General features: G+C 34.5%; 3 protein-coding genes and 1 long non-coding RNA gene across 4 annotated transcripts; 3 read left to right on the forward strand and 1 right to left on the reverse strand.

Moving 5' to 3' along the window:
• Window positions 1-2,719: 2,719 nt before the first annotated feature.
• On the reverse strand, window positions 2,720-3,616 carry LOC132282265 (uncharacterized). The gene is made up of 2 exons (XM_059783872.1): window positions 3,345-3,616; window positions 2,720-3,233 (listed from the first exon to the last, which is right to left on the reverse strand). Exons 1-2 carry the CDS (start codon window positions 3,614-3,616, stop codon window positions 2,720-2,722), a joined length of 786 nt encoding a protein of 261 aa, XP_059639855.1.
• Window positions 3,617-6,636: 3,020 nt separating this feature from the next.
• LOC132285029 (triacylglycerol lipase 2) lies at window positions 6,637-10,848 on the forward strand. The gene is made up of 9 exons (XM_059787188.1): window positions 6,637-6,994; window positions 7,158-7,268; window positions 8,821-8,961; window positions 9,250-9,360; window positions 9,560-9,703; window positions 9,842-9,882; window positions 10,006-10,085; window positions 10,209-10,304; window positions 10,441-10,848. Exons 1-9 carry the CDS (start codon window positions 6,800-6,802, stop codon window positions 10,761-10,763), a joined length of 1,242 nt encoding a protein of 413 aa, XP_059643171.1. The 5' UTR covers window positions 6,637-6,799; the 3' UTR covers window positions 10,764-10,848.
• A 2,041-nt stretch (window positions 10,849-12,889) lies between these two features.
• LOC132286323 (receptor-like protein EIX2) lies at window positions 12,890-16,444 on the forward strand. Its single transcript, XM_059788642.1, has one exon. It carries the CDS (start codon window positions 13,301-13,303, stop codon window positions 16,280-16,282), a length of 2,982 nt encoding a protein of 993 aa, XP_059644625.1. The 5' UTR covers window positions 12,890-13,300; the 3' UTR covers window positions 16,283-16,444.
• A 138-nt stretch (window positions 16,445-16,582) lies between these two features.
• Window positions 16,583-17,347, forward strand: LOC132286656 (uncharacterized). The gene is made up of 3 exons (XR_009472833.1): window positions 16,583-16,649; window positions 16,899-17,125; window positions 17,229-17,347. It is a non-coding gene; the product is annotated as an uncharacterized LOC132286656 (long non-coding RNA).
• Window positions 17,348-24,067: the final 6,720 nt, after the last annotated feature.

Below are 24,067 nucleotides of genomic sequence, written 5' to 3' on the forward strand. Positions count from 1 at the left end.
TTTGATATTTGATTTTGCCAAATATTAACTAGAGTCTGTGTTGGAAATATTGAGAAGTGGTTGATCTCATTTTGTTTTCAGGAGGAAAATCAACAATGAGTTGGTCTGGGGGAATGCCTGTGTTTTTATCTAGGTATTTAATTTGTGTGAAGCATTGCAGTCTGGTATTGTATTGTCCAAACAACTCATAAGCCCTAAACTCTGTTTGGGGATCACACAAGGTACTGATGGGCCACAGTGTTTATTGGGCCTGGATCATCTAATTTTGGTTGGGCTCCTTGAAATCATTGATCGTAATCATGGCTCAAAGCCATGCATGTATAGATCACAGAGCGAGAAGAGAAAAAACAAAAAGAAAAAAAGTGCGTCTCTACTAAGAGACGAGACCAAACAAAGAGATACTTTTCTTATTCAAAGTTGGTGAACAGCTTTTGGGGCATCAATGTGAAAGGCCAACTGTGTGTGATTATATTGTTAGGTAAATATTCACATATCCTCAATATGTGGATGGAACCCCTCACCTCGTTTTTTCCCCTCACCTGAAGAGAGGTAAAAACAATTGGTCACATATCCTCAATATTAATCTCCTACTTTTAAAAAAAAAAAAATTAAGAGTTTAAATTTCAATAAAGACATGTGTGTATAAGTACCATACCAATCAATTACAAATCTTGGTGGTAGTGTTTGTGGTGTGCATTGAGTAATGGCCATTAGAATATCTTCATTGACGTCAGCATGATCAGTAGTAAGTTGCATAAGATCAGCACCATTCATACGATTTGGACGCAAGCAGTCTCTGAAAATGATGATACTATAACTTGCAAGTTTGGAAGTCGAAACCAACAATACCAAAAAGTGGTATGCTTCCACAACTGAATCGTCGATCTCCACATCCAAATTTTGAATCTATGTCTTTGGGTTGTCAAAACCTAAACAGATAATGGGAACACTACTATGCTTCCACAACTGATTCCTTCAATAAACTGTACTTTTCTTTTTCATCTTACAATCATTCAATAAACTAGTTATGGAAATTTCATTTAATGGGATGGGTTCTAATCATCTCATCTAATATATTTTTTTTGGGGACACCTACATAAAACATATTGACCATTTTAAGAGTTGAATTTGGATCCCCCCTTTCCATACTCTCTTGCAATAATATTGTGTTTTTCTAAAAAAATTAGAAATTGTCAATTAGTTCAATTTTTTTATTCTAAAGACAAATAAGTCCTATAAATTTTTTACAAAGACAAATAAGTCATATTTTTGAGAAATATTTTCAAATAAGTTCAAATTCTATAAAAATGAACCTTTTTTCAATATTCCCCTTTATTTCTAAATTCCTATGAGTGCATTTTTTTCACTAGAATATAAATTTTTCTAAACTAACACTTATTTTAAAAAGTATGAATTGTTACCAAAATTAATAATCCTAAAACATTTAACAAATGATTTCAACTTCAATTTTTGTAAATACTCCACATGTTAAACTACAATGAAATGCCTTTCGTGCATTACATTTATGAATAACAAAAGAATTTTTTCCATTACTTGTGAATTTTCTACTTCATATTTCTTTAAAAAAAGGATAATTATTTTTTTCTTAAAAAAAGGATAAATACATTAACTTCTCCTATAGATTGCCTAATTAACGTACAGGGACATCCCCCCTAATTTAAATTAACATTCATCCCTTTTAATTTTGGTATGGATGACACCTGACTTGCCTTTTCATAAAACCTAATATTTTTGTCTACCGATGTCATGCTTAAAATTTACTTAAAATCCAATAATACCCTTAGAAAGTTTCGAAAATGATATTTTGTCTAAATATTAAATTAATATTAGTACAATAGGTATAGTAGTCATTTAACACACATTCTACGCAAAGCCAACACTTACAAGAGAGGTCAGTGTTACTTTTCAAATCATCGCGGAGCTAAGTGTAATTATTCAAAAGAAAATTCTTAGAAATCAAAATAAATCTCTATAAAATTGAGACAATGTTATTTAAAAGAGTTATCAAATTATTTTAATATATCAAATATAAAGTGAATTTGCAACTACTTTTTTTCTTAAATTCTTTGTTTTTAATTTTAAAAATTAGTAAAATTATTTGGAGAAAATTAGTTAAGTTGTATAAAAATATATAAAATGGATAAAAGAGGAATTGTATTAGCCATATAATTTTGTTAGAAATTTTTATAAAGAGTAGGACTTCATTATCACATAAGAGTTTTTTTTAAACTAATTTTTTTTAGAGTGCAAATGTTGATTTTAATATTTTTTTTTTCTTATCAAATGTTGTTTTAGGTGGGGCCAGTGAAAACTATAGCATTTCGCTCATTGGCCCCATTTATTTATTTACATTATTTACGGAGTATTTGTTATTCCTTTGTGATTTTTCAGTCAAGCAATCATTATCCATATGTAAAAGCTTAATTCGAACCATCATGGCGTGGGAAAACAAAAGAAAATAAATTTTGTAAAAGAGTCTCAGAGTCTCAAACCAAAAGTTGAAAGGTAGAGAAAGAGAGAGGACGTAGGCTGCCCTTTCTTTGATCTTTTTGGCTTTCAGTTTTCAAAGCTTTTTTAAATAATAAAAATGATAAGATATTTATAGATGATGTTATCTGACAACATATGTAAAGATGAGATTTATTTATATGTATTATACTTTTTTTTTTTTTTTCTCGCAAGCAAGAAAACATATTTATTAATTAGAATCAAAAATTACATCCAAACTAGTTTTATGCAAAACAAAGTCTGTGAAATTATTATCCCATAAATATATATTTTTCTCTTGTAAAGCATATGCAACAACTGCATGGGCAACCTCATTCTCTGCTCTAGGCGTATACACCAAATCAAAATCAGGGTGATGATGAAGCCATTCATGGATATCTTCTACTAGAGGCCTAAGTAAAAGAGACGCAGACCCATCCAACATCGCAGCCTTGACAATGACCTCTGTATCAATCTCAAACACAATATGACTGTAACCCCAACGAATAACCTGGTCCACAATCTTTCGAAGCACTAAACCTTCAGCCACTAACGGATTTGAAACTCTTTGAAAGAAAAAAGACGCCAATCGCAACACCTTTCCCCTATGATCACGCAGAACCATTCCACCTCCAGCCTCACATAAGACTTTGCAAAATGATGCATCAGTATTAACTTTAAGCACGTCTACTGGAGGAGCTTGCCACTTAATAGGATTCTCATAACTATTTTGCCCTGAATAGTGTGATCTCATAGTAGCAAAAGGAGCAACATTACAATTTAAAAATTCAAAACAGTGAGCTTATCCAATTCTAACTATCTCCATTACATCTTACCATTTTTGCTCAAACACCCAAGCATTACGCGCCTTCCAAATCTGCCAACAAAGAAAAGCAGCCATATTCTTCATCGAGTGCTCCTCACTTAAGCTCGACCAATTCTCCATTTTTGATCTCCACCATCTATCCCACTGTCCATGGCCAACTTCCTCCCCATCTAATCTAAGCGTAGAAAGCTTCCAAACCAACTTGGCTCTTGGACACCTATAGAAAAGATGACTAACTGATTCAGTTTCCAACCCACATACTTTACAGATAATATCATCCATCATCTTCCTCCTACCAAACTTTCTAGTACAGCCACATCCTCATTTAAACAGCGCCAAAGGAAATGTTTAATTTTTGGCATAACCTTCAACTTCCATAGATGTTTCCACTGTTGTTGACGTTCTTCTATCCCACTTGTTCCATATTCACCTCTATTTGCATGCCGCATCCCACCTCTTTTTAACTTAAGCGCAACCTGATATGCAAATTTTACACTAAAAGATCCATTTGCTGAAAAAAGCCACCATTGTTTATCCACTCCTTCTGTAACCCGCAATTGGATCTGTAAAATTCGTTTCCAATCTTCTTCTTTAAAAATTTGTTTAATCAGGAACTCATTCCATCCTCCTGTATATTGATCCACCAAATCAGCTACTCTGTAAATGCTAGAATTAGAAGGTTCTGGAGTAAAAAGAGTAGAATTGTTTTTATCAGGAATCCACTTGTCTTCCCAAATTCTAACACTCTGACCATTTGCAATCTTCCATACCAGCCCATTCTCAATCACTTTTCTGGCTGAGAGAAAGCTTTGCCGGGCTCATGAAGAATTTGAACCTTTTTTAGCTCTGAGAAAATCACAATGAGGGAAATATCTACTTTTATAAATTTGAAAAAACAAACCTTTCCGTTCCACTTGCAGACTCCATGCTTGTTTTGCTAGCAAAGCTGTATTGAAAGCTTCCATGTCTTTAAATCCCAATCCCCCATCTGCATTATTCTCTGTCAATTTCTTCCAGCTAGCCTAATGAATCTTTTGTTTCTCCAGATTACCACTCCACCCAAACTGGGAAATATTCCTCTTCAGCGTATTACATATTTTGTGAGACACCTTGAAGCATGACATCGTATATGGAAGTAAAAATTTAATAAACTATATTTTGAATTCCACAAGTATTTTTGTATATGGAGAATTTTATAAATGTCCTGACAAAAAGAAAACAAATGGAGAAGAGAACTCTGCACTGTGTTTTAGTTTTGTCATTTTGTCTTGTGGGAATCTTTAGCTATGTTACACATTTATATAATTTTTCACATGTAACATACCTCATTAGGGGTATACACGATCCGGTTTAGATCGGATTGGAAGTATTTTAGAACTAAACTATTTATAACTGTTTCACTATTTTTAAATTAGACCAAACCATACTATCTAAGAAACCAAACCAAACCAAACCAAACCGCGAAAAACCGGTTTGGTTCGGTTCGGTTTGTCAGTTTCAATTGATTTCTTTTTTATTTTAATTTAGAATCAACTAACGTATAACACGCAAAAAAAATAAAAAATGAAAATAAAAATTTAAAAATAAATAAAGGAAAGAAAATTGAGATATATGTGAAAGGAAAGAAAATTGATATATATTTGAAAATGGAAATTTGACTTTTGTAAAAAGAAATTTAAAGAATTTAAAGAGCAAAAGAAATAAAGGAGAGACGTGAGAACTTTACTCGATTTAGGTTTAGGATATGATATACACATGCAGGCTCTTATGCGGTCCAAAAGAACGGATATTTTAGCGAATCAATAGTCAAATAGTCGATTACTCATAATACTTTATCAAACCTAATTATAATTAATATTTGTTACATTAATAGTCAATTTACCATATTTAGTCAATACTTTTATTCAATCTTTCTCCACCTTAATCTCTTCCATTTTTCTTACAATTTTCAACAGTTAATTTGTTTATAAATTTGTAATAATTGTTTATGAAAAAATCCCCCTAAATTGAAAAGAAAAAAAAATTAAAATAGCAAAAAAATTAAAAAAAATTAAGCATCATTCGGAAACTAATTTAAGAATTGTCCCACGTGTATTTAGAGTATAGGGAACCAATTGGCATATTGGAAGCATATGATAGATTAATGGCATAAGAAAGAGTTTCCAATTTACTTTAGTTTGATATACCTGCGCAAGTAGTACCATGAATTGCTAGACATGTAGTATTAAAGTTTTTGTTAATAACGATCTAAATTAGAGAAACTGTGAAGTGGTAAATGGGGGTGTGTGTTATGTGCACTTGACATGGTCTCGCCAAAATGTTTCTGCATGATTATTTTCAACAACCAAAAAAAGTAAAAAAGAAGTTGAGTAATAGAAATAGTTTTTGAGACATTTTAAAATTTTGAACGTGGATTTTCTAATACCATAAAATATTTCCAAAATTAGGATGATGAAGTTGGATATTTAATTGTATTTGTGTATAAAATTTAAAAGAAATTATAATGGGTGAAAAGTATGGTAAATTGACTATTAAGGTAACTATGGTAAATTGATTATTAAGGTAATAAATATTAATTATGGTTAGGTCGGATAAAGTAATAACGTGTAATTGACGATTTGATTATTGGTCTGCTGAAAAATTCGTTCTTTTAGACCGCATGAGAGCCTTCCTTAGCCTTCCTGATGATATATATATATATATATATATATATATATATATATATATATATATATATAACATAGAAATGGTTCGGTTATATATATATAACATAGAAATGGTTCGGTCCGGGCTGGTCCGGTCTAACATGACCCTAAACCAGGACCGGACCGAAAAATTAAGGTTCCATAATTTTGGACCCAGGATCAAACCAAACCACTATACAATTAACCCAAATCGATTAAACTTGAATTGTTGACATAATATTTATTGTTGAACTTGATTAAGACCTATATCTCAAGAATAAATATATAGAAAGAGTAACACTAGTTGATTTTGAGGGAGCCAATTGATATTGAACATCCACAATCCATAAATATATGCCCTAAATACTAATCAGCTAGTATTTATTTTCAAGTTTTAACAATGATCCTACTTTTTAGTTATCTATCTAAGTGAACAGATTATGTGTAGTTATCTAAAGTCATACATACACACACGCATGCATACATACACACACGCATGAATACATACAGTCAAATAAATGATAAGGAAGGCAGGCAAGTGGGCCCCACCCATTTCCTTGTATTTTTGCTTTTCTATGGTCGGATGGGCATTCCCCTTCTGAGTGGAAAGAAAAGAACGTGAAAAGCCCCTTCCTTTAGCCAGAAATTCTATCAATCAGTTAACATATTGTATAATTAAAGTTTGTTTTCACATTCTCTTCCCTCTCTCTCTATATATACACATCTTATATCTCATAGAGTCATAGCCTTCACATAGAGAACCATCTTGCCAAAGCAAGAAATGGGTCTCAATTGCACACCGAGTGTAGCAGTAGTGTTGAGCTTATGTGCTCTGTTCTTAGTCATTGAGTCTCATCCAGCATTAGGTTCGAACCGTGGTTCATTCGGCCTAGCTACCGATGATGTCACTGCACCACCGGCCGGTATCTGCTCCGGGGCGGTGATTTTACAGGGTTACAAATGCCAAGAGTTTGATGTAAGTGCTCAACCCCTATAATTATTAAGTACAAGAATTTCATTAATATAGTATATACTGTACTAAAGAGAGTTGCGCGCACACATATATGTGTATATATAGTTGAATTAATCTATATATTGCGTTGATGAATGTTGGTAATTAAAATGAGTTTTGTTATTAGGTGAGAACAGATGATGGGTATATATTAAGTGTGCAAAGAATCCCTGAAGGTCGTGTAGGAGGTGCTGCGAAGAACAAACAACCAGTGCTATTGCAACATGGGGTTCTTGTGGTAAGTGCCTATATATATATATATATATATATATATATATATGATCTATACATATAGTATTATTATGTTTTAGTTTTTGATTTGTTTCAGACAGCAATAAAATCAAAGTGTTTTTGCTCACCACTCCGTAAGAGAGTATGAACTTACAAGTAGTAGATTATTGAGTATGAATTATGAAACCGAGTATGGATAGATCTGACATTGGGACAAAATAGTTTCAGTCCCGCGTCTTGGCCTCATCTTCTTCATGGGAAAGTTAAATCAATCATTTCGGTCAATTTTTAAGGGTGTTTTAGTAATTTCGTCCCACTGACCGCTTACCCAGATTCATTTGTAAATTTATTAAATTATTTTCTTATATTTTAAACAATTACGGTATGCATAGTTTTTATTATTTTTATTCCTTTGAATTATTAATTACTTCCCAAACCCTTATTTTTCTTTCTCTTTATTTTTTAATTAAGTGAATTAGTAAGAACATAGATGGCACGATTCTTCCAATATTAGATCTTCAACCTTGTAATAAAACGTTGATGGACATTCTATTTGGAAGCAAGTGGGGGCGGTCACCATATCAGCTAAAGCTAGGTGGAAATTTTTTAATTTTTTTAATACAATTTTCAAACATTATGATTAATTTATGCTTCCTAGGTTAAAAAAAATAAAATTAATTTGTGCTTCCTAAAAAAAATATCTTTAACATCAAAGACAATCGGTAATGAGTGATACACAGGATAAAGTGGACTCTTATTAAGGTGTAACTTCTTATTTTTGTTAAAAAGTAGTGAGAAAAAGCAAAATCTAATTTAAACGTTTATTTTTTATTTTTTAATTATTGTCAACAAACTTAACATGCATCATTCACATATCCATACTTTTGTTTCTTTGCCAACTTGAATCCTCATCACATTTCACCATTCATTTTAAAAGGCAAATGAGATATCAATAGGTCACAAGATCCTTAATTAATTTAAATATTGTCATAAATAAATTTTTTGTTAGATGTAAAAGTCAATTTATAAGGTATTGTAAACTTTTAAATTATATTTCCAATAGAATAAATATATATTAATTGGGTAATATGAAAATATCAGAAACTAAATATTTCCAATTTAATGTAAAAGGTTATTTAAATGTTAAAGAAGATGAAATTTTGTTATATTTAGGTTTAATACATGTATAAACTATGAACTAGCCAATAAATTATCAAGAGAAAGGGTAAAAGTATAATAAGTAGACTAGTAACCCGGATACGTACAATCCCGTGATGAATAATAAGCACGTGCGAGTTTGTCTGGAAAGGTAAGAACAATTAACCCCAAATGAGAGGAATCTCATCTGACGGTCCGCAAAATCATGCGGACCATCTTATGTACCGATTTTCAAGATCTATGGCTATGCATCCCCATTGCATTCACCTGTCTCGTTTTGTCCGCATACACCTTCTTATATTTTAAAAAATCATTACCCGTTAATGTTTTTATATATATGTGCTTGGAAATTGTTAAATGTGGTAATTAAATTAAATATTGTGTTACTACAACTATTGCAGGATGGAATGACATGGCTATTGAGTTCTCCGGATGAATCCCTGGCATTGATCTTGGCTGACAGTGGCTTTGATGTGTGGATCGCTAATACTAGAGGAACCAGATTCAGCCGCAGACATGTCACTCTTGATCCCACTGATCCTGTACGTACGTGTGTGTGTGTGTGTATATATATATTCTCTAATTCTCTACCGTTGTATATCCTCACTCTAGCTTAATTTCTAAAACTGCCTCACAAATTAAAAGTACAAATTCAAGCTTGAACGCATTTGGAATGAATGAATCCCTTCCTCAAACAAACTTGATCATTGAGTTCATGAAGCTATCTATTTATTATGATGTTGATAGAAATGGGCTGTTTTTAAGCTCTGGATTCTTGTAATTAATGGAGGTTCTGGTTCCTGAACGTATATGCATCACAAATTTCACAGGATTTTTGGAATTGGACATGGGATGATATGGTGACCCACGACCTACCAACTGTTATTGATTTTGTGTTCAAACAAACCGGCAACAAGATTCATTATGTTGGCCATTCCATGGTAACTATCATTACTTCCCTACCTCTCTCTCTCTCACACACACACACAAATATATATATATATATATATATATATATATATATATATCACACAAATATATATATATATATAGAGAGAGAGAGAGAGACACACACACACACACACACACACACACACACACAAACAACAATAAAAGTGTGCATAACATTGTTTTTGGCAGGGAACTTTGATAGCATTGGCAGCATTCTCAGAAGGGAAGCAAATAGACAAGGTGAAAGCAGCAGCCCTGTTAAGCCCAATTGCTTACTTGAGCCACATGACTACTGCACTTGGTGTTGTTGCAGCAAAAGCCTTTGTTGGCGAGGTACACCCACCGTATATATTTTAGCTATGAAATTACTAATATATCTATTTCACCATCTAATAGTTTAACCCTAAATACACGCACACACACACTTGCTAATGAATTAAATTTAATATCAATTTCTTGTTTTGTTAACAGATCACTTCGCTCATAGGTGTTGCAGAATTCAATCCCAAAGGGTATCAATCTAAATACTATGAGTTAGTTGGCTTGACTAAGTCTAGAGTAACTACTCTAAACAAAATTTTTAGCCTGAAAATGTACTTAATTTAAACTATAATATTTTCTTCTTCTTTTAATAGTGAGCCAGTAGCCAACTTCCTCAAAGCTTTGTGTGCTGATCCAGGTCTAAACTGTTATGACTTACTAGGAGCACTAACAGGTAAGAGATATATATGTGTGTGTGTGTGTGTGTGTTTTTTTTAATAAAAAACAAAAAACAAAAACAAATTGAGCACGTGTTTTCAAGTATACTGACCATGTGCAAACAAATTACTAATTTGAGGCAAAAATTGCTGTCTCAATGTCTCCACCGTGGATCTCTTCCTGAAGAATGAACCTCAATCTACAGCAACCAAGAACATGGTGCATTTGGCTCAGAGTATGTTTATTATTCATATTGTATTGTAGCACTTATCATCATTAGTTTTTTTTGTTTAAAAATGATTTGTAATGATCAATTCGCATGTATACAACTGACAATGGACACATTTATGAAATACTGTATCAAATTGCAGCCGTTCGAGATGGAGTTTTAAAAAAATACGACTATGGCAATGATAACTTCAACGTGGAGCATTATGGTGAAGCCAAGCCGCCTGTTTATAACCTCTCTAACATTCCCCACAACCTTCCCCTCTTCCTCAGCTATGGAGGCCAAGATGCGCTTTCTGATGTTCGGGATGTGGCCACCTTACTGGACAGTCTTAAACTACACGACGAAGACAAGCTAAGCGTTCAGTACATCAAGGATTATGCTCATGCAGATTTCATCATGGGAGTATCTGCCAAGGATATAGTTTACAACCAAATTGTAGCATTTTTCAAACGACAAAATTAATCACCGATCAGCCTCTCAGTCTAATGTATTAGAACGGATTTTTACCCGTTACATGATATAATGAATCGTTATCAATTCAATCTCAGTGAGCTGCAAGTATGTAGTGTAGCACATAATAATTAAAGATGATGAAATTTGACACAGGATTGTGTCTGCGTACCTCAGACATCCTTCCAAGAGTTATTAACTGATGTTTTCTGGAGATGACTGCACGAAATCCATATATATAGCACCATATCTATTAGTCCTTGGGCCCCATAGCACCAACCGATTGATCTTTAATCACTTGTCAAGGCATTTCCATCAAACAGTGAGTAGAGAATTTGAATGAAATGAGACAATTGGGTTGCATAAAGTGTGTTCTTATTTTGGTCTAGAAATCAAGGTCGAAAATTTACATGTCAAATAATAATAATCCAACTATGATATAGATTGCATATATAGATAGAGATGGTGAGAAATGCATATATAGATAGGTATTTAATGTATTGTTTTATTGCAGTTTTAATTGATTAAATGATTTATTTGATCACGTGCCTATTTGTTTATGTGTTTTTAATTGAATTATTTGTTTAAATTAATTTATGTGCTTAAATGTTATTTTTATTAATTATTGGTATGAATTGATTTGTTTAAATGTGAAGTGATGATGTGTATTTATTTGTTTACATGCTATGTGTTTATTTGTATTTAAATTGTTTGTGTTATTTTGTTTTAGGATATTTACCCATGAATAGTTGTATTTATATATTTATGATAATATATATATATAGATAGTTTTAAAAATTATTATTGTTATTATTATTTTTATGGAAAGTAAGAATTATATGCATTGTTATTATTATTTTTATGAAAATTTAGAATTATTTTGATGGGATTTATTAATGGAGAATTTTATTATTTAGTTTCTTTCAGCTTCTTACTTATCCTTATTTCTTTTGTATACTATGCTTGTTAAATTACCAAAATGCTTTTGATATCTTTCGGTTCTGTGTTCGGACTTGATTACCCGTGACTCTAAAATTGAGAGGTATCACAAGAAATGAACTCATCACATCAGGACTACGACCACCGGAATTAGAAAGAATGATGGGGGCACATTAAAAAGTTGACGGAGAGATGATCATGAGATGGATAGATGCCTTTTGTTTGGTTCGTATTTGAGATGATTCAATCTACATGATTCAAACCCTTTGTAGATACATGCATGTACCAAATGTCCAAATTGAAATTAAGTCCCTCCATGAAATTAGCTATATAATGGCCAAATTGACAAATCTCAACTTGACTTGGACGAAGGACTCATCAACATAATGCTTGCTAATTTGATCAGTTTGTGGAATACGACAAAGCACAAGAAAGATAGGATTGACTACCTAGGGTCAATGGTCAAAAAAAACAAAAATCATAGGATCAATGACTTGAGTGGTTAGGTCACGCTTCATTTACTAGATTTATTTGACCATTATAATAGGACCACCATGACCCCTGTCAAGTTCCTACTAGAATGGTCAAGTTCACATCAATTCTTCTCATTTATTTGTATCAGAAGAATTAATCCTAGGTTTTACATTCCACAAGTTTTCCTTATATTCAACCTCAGTTTGTGGAATACAACAAAGAAACCCAGCAATTTCCTATTCGGGTCTCCAAGTCATGAGAGTAGCTAAAAATTCTTCTTGTGAAATTCATTAATGTTCTTGTGACATGGTATCACCAACAAATTACATGTTCACATTGATATGAGTATAACTCGACTTGGATGAAGCACTCATCAACATAATGCTTGCTAATTTGATCTATGAAGGACTCATTGCATCTTTTTCATCAAGGCATGTAGATCAACTTGTACATTAGCAGATTCCACTTAGAAATTTTAGAACCCGTCTTGTTCACAATAATTACAAATGTTGATTATGATCAATACCGATCAGTTTGTGAAATACGACAAAGCACAAGAAAGATAGGATCGACTACCTAGGGTCAATGGTCAATTTAATCATGATTCATTTACTAGGTTGGACCTCATAATCCTCTCAAACTTGATCAGTTTGTGGAATATTACAAAGAAGCCCAGCAATTTTCTGTCCTGGGTCTCCAAGTCACGAGACTAACCTAAAAATCTTCTATTCTCTTCTTGGAATATGGCAATGTATAATCACTTCTATTGAAATCCTAAGGTTCACATCATACCATGTCCAGACGGCTACTTCATCACATCAACACAGCTTGAGCCTTTCTTTTATGCTTTCATAGAACTGTGTCCAACTCATGAGTCATGACCACTAGCATAAAGTCATTAACCACTTATTTATTGGGTCAAGTACAGTAACTCCAGCATCCCATCACATATGTTGGGCAAAATGGCTATTTATATCACCCGCTATAAGAGCAGAACATATGATTTCAATGAAATCTTCAAAATAGATACTCTAGTCCAAATTGATTTGTTGTTGAATAACAACAAATAGTTATCATCTTTTTGCGGTGAGAGTGTTGCATAGTTGCATTCCACGCGTACTCTTGCATTTCCAGGCATGGGTATGAAGAGTGGCTTCCTTCTTCAACTTCTCTTTCTCATCCTTCTGTCAGGCTTGTCATACCTTGACACCATTAAACTAGGCTACTGCTCTGGCAGTACCAGAGTAGGTTGCATAGAAATTGAGAGGAAAGCACTTCTCAAGTTCAAAGAAGGTCTCACGGATCCCTCACGCCGACTCTATACTTGGGTTGGAGAAGATTGTTGCCAATGGAAAGGAGTGAGCTGCAGCAACAGCACTGGACACGTCGTGCAGCTCAAACTCGACAACCCATTTCCAGATAGTTTTGATACCCCACTGGGCGGTGAGATCAATCCTTCTTTACTTGATTTGAAATATTTGAATTACCTTGACTTGAGCAACAACAACTTTGGAGGAATTCAAATTCCTGACTTCATTGGATCACTCGGTGAGTTGAGATATCTCAATCTTTGCAGTGCATCCTTTGACGGGACAATCCCTCCAAGTCTTGGCAACCTTTCAAGCTTGCGTTATCTTGATCTCAATTCAAATTTTGTTGAATCAATTGAGAACCACCTTCATTGGCTCCAGAGTCTTTCATCTTTGGAGTACCTTCACTTGGGAGGTGTGGACCTTCACAAAGCGGCAGCTTATTGGCTTCAAACTATCAATATGCTTCCTTCACTTTCCGAGTTGCACCTGCCCCAATGTCAGCTTTCCCAACTTCCACTCTCCCTACCCTCCTTTGTTAATCTCACATCCCTTTTGGTGCTTGACCTCTCCTACAATGGTTTCAACTCCACAATACCCCACTGGCTGTTCAATCTTACTATCCTTACAAGTCTTGATCTCCAGTCCAACAATCTTTACGGTGAGCTTCCAGATGAATTTGCCAAGTTAACTTTCCTCCAAAGCCTTGATTTGTCCCAAAATTCTTACATTGGAGGTAAGTTATCAAAAAGCATGGGATATCTCTGCAATTTGAAGACATTGAGACTTTCGATCAATGAAATCACGGGTGAGATAGCTGAATTCATCAATGCTTTATCTCATTGCACCAACAGCAGCTTAGAAACACTGCATCTGGGATACAACAAGTTGACTGGCTATCTGCCTGATTCATTAGGCCATCTAAGCAACTTACGCTATCTTCAACTCTGGCAAAATGAGTTCAGAGGTTCGATTCCAAATTCCATTGGAAACTTGACATCCTTGGAGGAATTGTACCTATCGGACAATCAAATGAGTGGTCCCATCACCGAAAGTCTCGGGCAACTGGCATCACTGCTTGTGTTGGACCTCTCTGAGAATTCATGGGAAGGTGCTGTCATAACAGAAGCTCATCTGGTCAATCTCTCAAGTTTAAAGGAGGTATCAATCAACAAACAATCTCCAAATATTTCCATGGTTTTCAACATCAGTTCAGATTGGATTCCTCCTTTTAAACTCACTGTCATCGACATCCGATCATGCCAATTGGGTCCCAGATTTCCAGCTTGGCTTAAAAATCAAAATGAGCTGAAAACCCTGGTACTTAACAATGCCAGAATTTCAGACACCTTCCCTGATTGGTTTTGGAAGTTGAATTTGCTGCTTGATAGACTTGATGTAGCTTATAATAACTTAAGCGGCAAGTTGCCAAACTCATTACCATTCACTGACCTATCCATTGCCGATGTGAGTTCAAACCGCTTTGAGGGACCTCTGCCGATTTGGTCTTCTAATGTAGCTGCACTGTATCTGAGGGATAACTTTTTCTCTGGACCAATTCCTCATGAGATTGAAAAAATGCCCCATCTGACAGACCTAGATATCTCTTGGAACTCTCTAAGTGGAAGCATTCCCCTGTCCATAGGTAATCTGAAAGCTTTGAATACCCTAGTCATCTCAAATAATCGTTTATCAGGAAGAATTCCAGAGTTTTGGAATAATTTACCAGATTTGTACATTGTAGATTTGTCAAACAACAAACTCTCTGGTACAATTCCGAAATCATTAGGTTCTCTAAGCAACCTCAAGTTCTTAACACTCAGTGGAAATGATCTTTCAGGCAAACTCCCTTCCACCTTGAGAAATTGCACTATCATAGAAAGCCTTGATCTTGGTGACAACAGATTGTCTGGAAACCTTCCAACTTGGATAGGAGAAAGCATGCAATCTTTATTAATTCTCCGTGTGCAGAATAATTCCTTTAGTGGAAGCATTCCTCCACAAATTTGTAGCCTATTTACCCTTCACATATTAGATCTTTCCCAGAATAAGCTGTCAGGACTGATACCTTCCTGTTTTGGTAATCTGACTGGCTTTAAAACAGAGTTCACAGCAGAAGATGCTGTAAGATATGAAGGGCATCTGAAGGTGGTTACGAAAGGAAGAATTCTTGAATATAATTCTACCCTTTACCTCGTTAATAGTGTAGACCTCTCACAAAATGATTTATCGGGGGTGATTCCTAAAGAATTAACAAGCCTCTCCAAACTGGGCACGTTGAACTTATCCATGAATCACTTGACAGGAAAAATACCGGAGAGAATTGAAAACTTGGAAAGGTTAGAAACCCTTGACCTCTCAAAGAACAAACTTTCAGGACCTATTCCACCGAGCATGGCTTCTCTGACCTTTTTGAATCACTTGAACCTGTCATATAACAATTTGTCAGGTAAAATTCCCACAAGCAATCAGTTCCAAACCTTCAATGATCCATCAATTTATGAGGGTAACCTTGGTCTTTGTGGGCTTCCACTAGCAACCAACTGCACTGACAACAATGAGACGTCTCATTTTCCTGAATACGAAGATAGAGACACAGATGATGGAGACAAATTTGAAAAGCTGTGGTTGTACCTTAGTGTAGTATTGGGATTCTTCACGGGATTCTGGGGAGTTTTTGGTACTTTAATAATCAAGAAAAGTTGGAGAGATGCCTATTTCAATTTCCTTCTCGGAATGAAAGATAAACTCTCGCAAAGGTCTCATCAGATATTGCATTTTCTGCATAGGAATGTTTTTGGAGCTTAAAAAAGTTGTCGAAGAAAACTGGAAGAAAGATGAGTGTTCTCTAAAAAATAGATCATATCCTACTTTTTGTAAGCTATCCTGTAATAAAATAATGCAACAATATAATAATATTGTTACAATCTTGATTAGTCCCTCTGTCCAAAAACGATGTTCTGTTTTGTTACAATCTTAATAAAAGATGTCACGGTTCCCCAATCAGGACATCTTTTTTGGAATACGTTTATATAATGAAGTTGCAGGAGAGTTTCAACAGTATCAGGTGCTAACGCAAAGATTCATTGAGGATGAACCTATTCAAGGGCCTAGAGTCCGAAAGTCAAGAGTCGATGTGTTCTTCATAATCTTCTTCAAGTTCCTGTTATAAGAGGTGAGTGTCTCTAAAACCCAAAAAAGGGATGAAAAACGGAATCCTCTTTTTTACTTATTTAGGGATAAGCATGAGTCCATGACCTACAATTGGGTGCTTGTTAACTTGCACAATCATCTTTGAGCTTGGTAGGCCATACACACTAAGACCAACAACTGTTGCTTTTCTTAAGTTTCTTTTTCATTTTTACTTTTAATGCTAATTTGTTCATATCTAAGACAAGAAGACTAAAGCCTAATCTGTCTGCAGAGGACTCTTCGAAAGATAGAAAGAAGGCAAGAAGAAGAGAAGGAGGTGAATATGACATTACAAATGACTTGCTATTGGAGATCATGGAAGAATCAATACAAATATTTTGGCGCTTTGTTAAAGCTGATAAGGATTGCACAAATGTGATTCGAAGAGCAGTTGAGGTTGAACTTCAAGACCCTGCAGACACTGAGATTTTGATGGAGGTCCGAAAAAATCTTCAAAAGGTTAGCTTTTAACACTTGACAGATAGGATTATAAGTTTTCCGTTTGATGAAAGCATGGTATGCTCATTTTTTTCTTTCTTTTTATTAACTTGGATGAATGCAGAAGGAGAAGAAGCTTAAAGACCTTTTAAGGAGTGGAAATTGCATATAAAGGAAGTTCCGAAAGTGTCAAGAAGACGAATCAGATCACGTTCTCTATTTCTAAAGCCCCTGTAGGGCCCACGACAACAAATAGAAAGCAGCTGCGTGGAAAGAGAAAGAAAGTCAGGTTTGGTAATAACCCCTTGGTCATTACAATGACTAAAGCCCCTGTAGGCCCACGACAACAAATAATACATTTAACATTTATATATATAAATAATTTATTTTACAACCACAATAAACATTTAAATAATTAACTTATGCACAAAATAACAATACACGAAATGCAATGGACCCGTGACACAACCCCCGTGCATAACGACCCCGGTAACGGGTCTCACCTGGAACCTCCCAGCCCGAAAAATAAAAAAATGTCGAAATGGCAAGCAATACATTTTCAAGTGTCCTGAACTCAAGAAAATGCCCCTATCAACACTCTGACACACCCGGCACACCCCACGATATTTGACACGCAAAACGAGACAAGATTGAAATAAACCCGAAAAAAATCAGAAAATTTCAGAAAATGAAAAATGGCAAAAATCGAAAATATTATAGTTGTTGGGTACAGAAATTTTATTTTGGGTTCATTGCATATTATGCATTATTATTTTGTACTCATTTACTTGGTGACATGTTTAATTGTGGTTGTAATTTAGGCTACGTTTAGTAACGAGAAACGTTTCTTGTTTTCTGTTGGCAACCTCTAAAAAAACAAAACGAAAACAAAAATCCCGTTCAATAAAATGTTTTTGTTTTTCTATAACAGAAAACGTGTTCAATTTTTGTGAAGAAAAGAGAAAACATCAAAATGATATTTCTTATGTTTTCGACACTGTAGTAAAGAAACGTTTTCACTAATGTTAGTGCACAGGTACTATTCATTTCAAATAAAATTCATATTATTTGTGTTATATAATAAGTTGCATATTAAATGTTAATAAAAATATATAATTTAAATATAGAATAAATTAAATATTATATATTATTTATTATTTGATAAAAATATATTTTAATTTATAATATATTAAATAATAATGTAAATGATTTTTTGTGACAAAATAATTTTTGATATAGAATATAATGTTATTAAATTATTAAGCAGTAGATATTTTATATTATTATATATCATATCTATATTATATTATATGTAAATATTAAATTATAATTAATTTACAATATTATAACACAATATATATTTAATATATTATTACTTTTTATTTTTTATTATTTAATAAATTATATTATTTAATATTTTTTATTCATAATAAATTATTATATGCTAAATATATTATATATCACATAATAAATGTATACATCATGCATATACATGTATTTATATACATAATTGGTAGGAATATTTTTGTCTTGGTATATCTAATTTTGTACTTATGATGTATTGGGTATTTTTGAGATTTATAATTTCAAATTAGATTTTTTAGATTTATGACTTTTTGATATTAATGGAAGCCAGAGAAAATAGACCCCTATAAGAGAAAGCCGTGCAACCAAAGTTTGGAACCCGGAGGCGCTAAGAAAGAGAAAGCGTTATCACTATACGAAAAAGTGTTGTGCCTGAGTGATTGGGTTGTTCCCTGTGTCCGAGAGTTCGTGTTCAAGTCATCTACCCTCCCCTCTAATCACTAACTCTTAAAATTCTTGCCATGAAAAAAATAAAATAGAAATGAAAAAAAATAAAAATAAAAAAATTTAAAGAATATTATGTACATTTTGTGACAAATATGTTGTATTACTAAACACAATTATTGTTTTATGTTTTCAAATTTGTGGCAACAAGTGTTAATAAACATCATTTCTGTTTTCTATTTTCACTCAAGAAAACAAAATCACGTTTCTGCTTTCTTAAGACCACAAAAACAGAAAACGAAAATGTTACTAAACGCACCAAGTGTGTGTATATATGTGTGTTAAATGTAAAAGTAAAATTTTTATTAACCGTGGGACCCGCCACTTTAGTAAGTCATTGTCAGACATTCATTTTCTCATCTCTCACGCAGTAATTTTGCATTTTATGTGAATACTTTACAAATTGTGTGGTTGTATAATGCTATTGTATATATTTAAGTTCACCCCTATTACATTTTATGTCATAAACCAAAGGGTCATTACAGACCCTAAGTTCTCTCTCACTGCTGCGTTTTCTCTCCCTCGCCCTCTGCATTTTCTTTTTCTGCCATTTCAAAGCTTGATTTCTCCTTCTCCTTTAAAAATTAAACTTTGCCACTGAAGGCAAAGTCAACGAGCACGTCGAGGCCTACGTTTTGGTAGGAGCGAATCATTATTTGGGGCATTTTCAGAAATTCAAATTTGGGTGAATATTGGGGTTTTTCATCTTTATTGGGGTAGGAGTGTTCTAACCCACAATTTCTTTAACCCTTGTGAATTTTTCCCCTTAAATTTGCTTATAAGCATGTTTAATTTGATTATTTGACCTATGGTATTTAGGATTTTATATGATAATGTGAATTATGTGAATAGTTGGCTCAATTACATGTTCCTTAAGTTGATGTGATGAAAATATATTCAATTTATGCCTTAGTTTGTTCAATATGTTTAAATCGTTTATTTAAACATGGGGTATGTGTATATTATTGAGAATTATTGATTTACATGAGATTTCATTGTTAATATTGAAATTGTGTAGTATGGAACATTTATGCATTCCATTGGGAAAGGAAAAAGGGAAAAGTGCTTTTGAAAAACAAAAGAAATTGTTTTAGGGGAAAAAGTTTTCAAAAAGTGTTTGCAAAAACCCGGACGCTTAGGAGTCGCCTAGTGGTCCGCGGCACTAGTGTGGTCTAGAGGGGAGTAGGGAGAGACCCTAGCGTAATTGAGCTACCTAGACCGGATATGTCTTGATTTCGGGGACGAAATCTTTTAAAGTAGGGGAGAGTGTAATGTTTGTGCCTTTATATATATATATATATATGCCTGTGTGTGCGGTGTATATTAAAAGAAAAAAAAAAAAGAAAGAGAAAAAGAAATTAGAAAAAGAGAGGTGGGATGTAACGACCCTCACCCTGGCCAGACACAATATTGTCCGCTTTTGGCTCACCCAAACCAGAGACTTCCCAGGGGGTCACCCATCCTGGTACTACTCCAAGTTAAGCACGCTTAACTACAGAGTTCTGATGGGTTCACGACCATTACGGCTTTAAAACGCGTTGTGTCATAGAAGGGTGTTGAATCTACATATAGCACTTGCCCCATCCACACCCAAACGATGTGGGATTGTGCACCTGTAGCTCGCCCAGTGTGGTAGCCTACTGGTGCCCCCTGCACACGCTCACACACACCCACCTACAAGGTCGCCACAATCACCCCCCCTTTGGGGCCCAACGTCCTCGTTGGCCACACTTCCGGCTGGGTCAGGCTCTGATACCATTTGTAACGACCCTCACCCTGGCCAGACACAATATTGTCCGCTTTTGGCTCACCCAAACCAAAGACTTCCCAGGGGGTCACCCATCCTAGTACTACTCCAAGTTAAGCACGCTTAACTACAGAGTTCTGATGGGTTCACGACCATCACGGCTTTAAAACGCATTGTGTCATAGAAGGGTGTTGAATCTACATATAGCACTTGCCCCATCCACACCCAGACGATGTGGGATTGTGCACCTGTAGCTCGCCCAGTGTGGTAGCCTACTGGTGCCCCCTGCACACGCTCACACACACCCGCCCACAAGGTCGCCACATGGGACCCACGTCCCTTTTAAATGAATTAAGAGACCAAGTTAGTCTCTGTTCTTTTCCTCTCTCTTTCTCCCGACTGCTGCTCTCGGCTCCTTCTCTTTTTCCTTTTTTTTCTTTTTTTTTACTTCAAGCTTTAACCCTTGATTACTCTCTCAATCCTTGCCGGATTTAGGTGCCGTTTGAGGCAAAACGACGAGTGTGGCGAGCTCTACGCGTTGATGCAAGCAATTTCCAGTTTTGAGCCTTCTTTGGAACTCGAAAATTTAGACCAATTTCTAGGGTTTTGGTGCAATCTTGAGGTAGGGGCATCTTAATCCACTCTCTTCTTGTTCTATTGTGAGTTATGCTCTTTTGTTGTGCTAGACATGCTAAATTTGAGAATTAATTGCTTCAATGAGGTGTAAGTGATGTTTAGAAAAAATTCATGTCTTAGGGTTATGACTTGTCTATGTGAAAAGCATGTATAGATGATGGTTTTGTGGTGTTTTTTGTGAATTATACCTCTTTTATGTGCTAACATGCTTTACTTGGGGATTAATTGTGTTAATGATTATTTTAATGTTGTCTAGAGAAATGTATGTTTATGTACATGTGATATATTATGTGAAAAGCTTGCTTATGTGTTGAGTTTATGTCTATTATGTGTAAACTTGCTGAAAGTGATGTATGAGACCATGCTTAATTGTATTGTGCCAAAATTTCACATTGTCATGATATTGAGATTATATGTACATTCATGGACATGTCATTGGGATGCATGAAATGGGAGAATTTGTCTTGAAATGAAAATGAGGAATTTTTGGGAGATGATAGTTTTTGTGAAATGGTTTTGATAAACCCGGTCGCTGCGGGGTTACCAACGGGCCGGAAGTTAATATAGCCTAGAGGGGGCTAGGGAGTCGCCCTAGTGTGGTTGAGCTAGCTGGGCCCCATAATGACGCCGCGGGGTTACCAAGGGTCAGGGACACTAGCCAATCCTCCTCTCGTATCGCGGCGGGGTTACCAAAGGGCGGGCTGTATTAACGTTTGAAAGTGATGGTTTTGAGAATGAAAATAGGGAGTGTCATTGACATGCATGGCATTTCATTGCATTGAATTGCATTGTTTATAATTGGAATTGAATTGTATGTTGTATTTGATCCCCTACGTTGTATGATCCCTATCTCCCATTGGCCTATGCTTTACTTGAATTCACAAGGACACAAGATTTGTGTCTTAAGTGTCACCTACTGAGTATATAACTCACCCTACTATTTATACATTTTTTTTCAGGTCTTGGAAAAGAACCGGTGAACGACAACCCACCTCAAGCTTGAGCGATACTAGAAGCTCACTTTTGTGTCTTTTGTATATCTCCCATTATTTTTGCAAAGCACTAAAAGTGTGAAGGTGTATATGTATATTTTGCAAAAACTTTGTCATGTAATGTAATTAAGGTATTTGATGATATTTTGGATGTGAATTTGATAACATGTAAACCTTATTGATGAATGGGGAGAGTAATACTAGTTTGAAGTATTATTGAGGTCATTTGATTGTGTATCATCATCTACTATTGCCGTGAATTCGGAATTTGAGCCATGATAGGTTAAAAATGAATTTAAACAGGGTATGGTAGGCCTATTTTTAGGGGAGGTCATGCCAATTTTTTTTTTTTTTTCGTGTTTAAAAGGTATTAGTTTTGGGATTGTTACATTACTAATATATCATCATTATATAAAATTATATAATAATAAATAAATAAAACAACTGTTTTTTTTAGAAATTGTTAAATTGATATTTCATATATTTAGATAGTTATTTAAATATAAGGAATGATTCTTACCTGTCTTTCCTTTCCTTTCTTTGGAGGAAATAAGAGAGATATACATCCCTCCTCTCTTCCTCTTTCCTCAATTTGTCTCTGAACCAAACATAAAATGTTAAAATTAAGTTGAATTCGAATCTCAAGCACTGTTCTACTCACTTCATTTATAAATAAAAAAATTAACATGTAAATTCGTAGTCATTTGGCATGATTAGCTCAAGAGTTCAAGATCACAAAACTTTGCAAAAGTCCAAGAGCATTTGATGCCAAAAACAATTGACGTCTTTTTCAGCAAGGCCTGTAGGTCAAATTATACATTAGCATAGTCTACCCAGAAAATTCAGAACCCGTGTTCACACTAATCATATATATATATACACATCTCGATCATCTTCAATATAACTAAAAAAAAGCATAGGATCAATGACTTGTCAATGGTTTGGTGAAGCTTCATTTACTAGATTTATTTGACAATTCTAGTAGGACCACCATGAACCTGTCAAGTTCCTACTAGAATGGTCAAGTTCACATCAATTCTTCTGCATTATTTGTATCAAAAGAATTAATCCAAAGTTTTACATTCCACAAGTTCACCATATATTCAAGACCACACGAACCTGTCAACCTCAGTTTGTGGAATATAACAAAGAAACCCAGCAATTTCCTATTCGGGTCTCCGAGTCACGAGAGTAACTCAAAATTCTTTTTTATTTTTCTAGTTCTTGAAAATATGAAAAATTTATAATAGCTTATTATAGTCTTAGGGTTCACATATACCCTACTCAGATGGAGAAATTCTTTAATACTCTTGTAATTGTAATATGGTATCACCAACAAATTAAATGTCGACATGTATGTCTAACTACCATAACCTCACATTCTTCGAGTTTTTTCATAGTGCCGTGTCCAACAAATGACCACTAGCATAAAGTCATCAGCCACGACCACTAGCATAAAGTCATCAACCACGTACCCAATGGGTGGTCCATTCATACCTCGATACCATTAAGCTGGGCTACAGCTCTGGCACTGGCAGTACCACCAGAGTAGGTTGCATAGCAATTGAAAGGAAAGCACTTGTCAAGTTCAAAGAAGGTTAACCGTTTGAATTGTTAGAATAATGAAAGCATTTTTATTGATTTCGTATGGACTTTATAGGCCCATTCATCCATTCCAAGCTAAAACAGCTACATGTGTATCCATCTCTCCTCCCTCTTTCCAAATTCATCTCTCAACCAAACATAAAATGTTAAAATTAAATTGAATTAGAATCTCAA

The sequence above is a fragment of the Cornus florida genome, unplaced genomic scaffold (genome assembly GCF_030987335.1).
Source record: "Cornus florida cultivar Cherokee Brave unplaced genomic scaffold, ASM3098733v1 CherokeeBrave_3.0.0_Hap2_Chr11, whole genome shotgun sequence".
NCBI lineage: Eukaryota > Viridiplantae > Streptophyta > Magnoliopsida > Cornales > Cornaceae > Cornus > Cornus florida.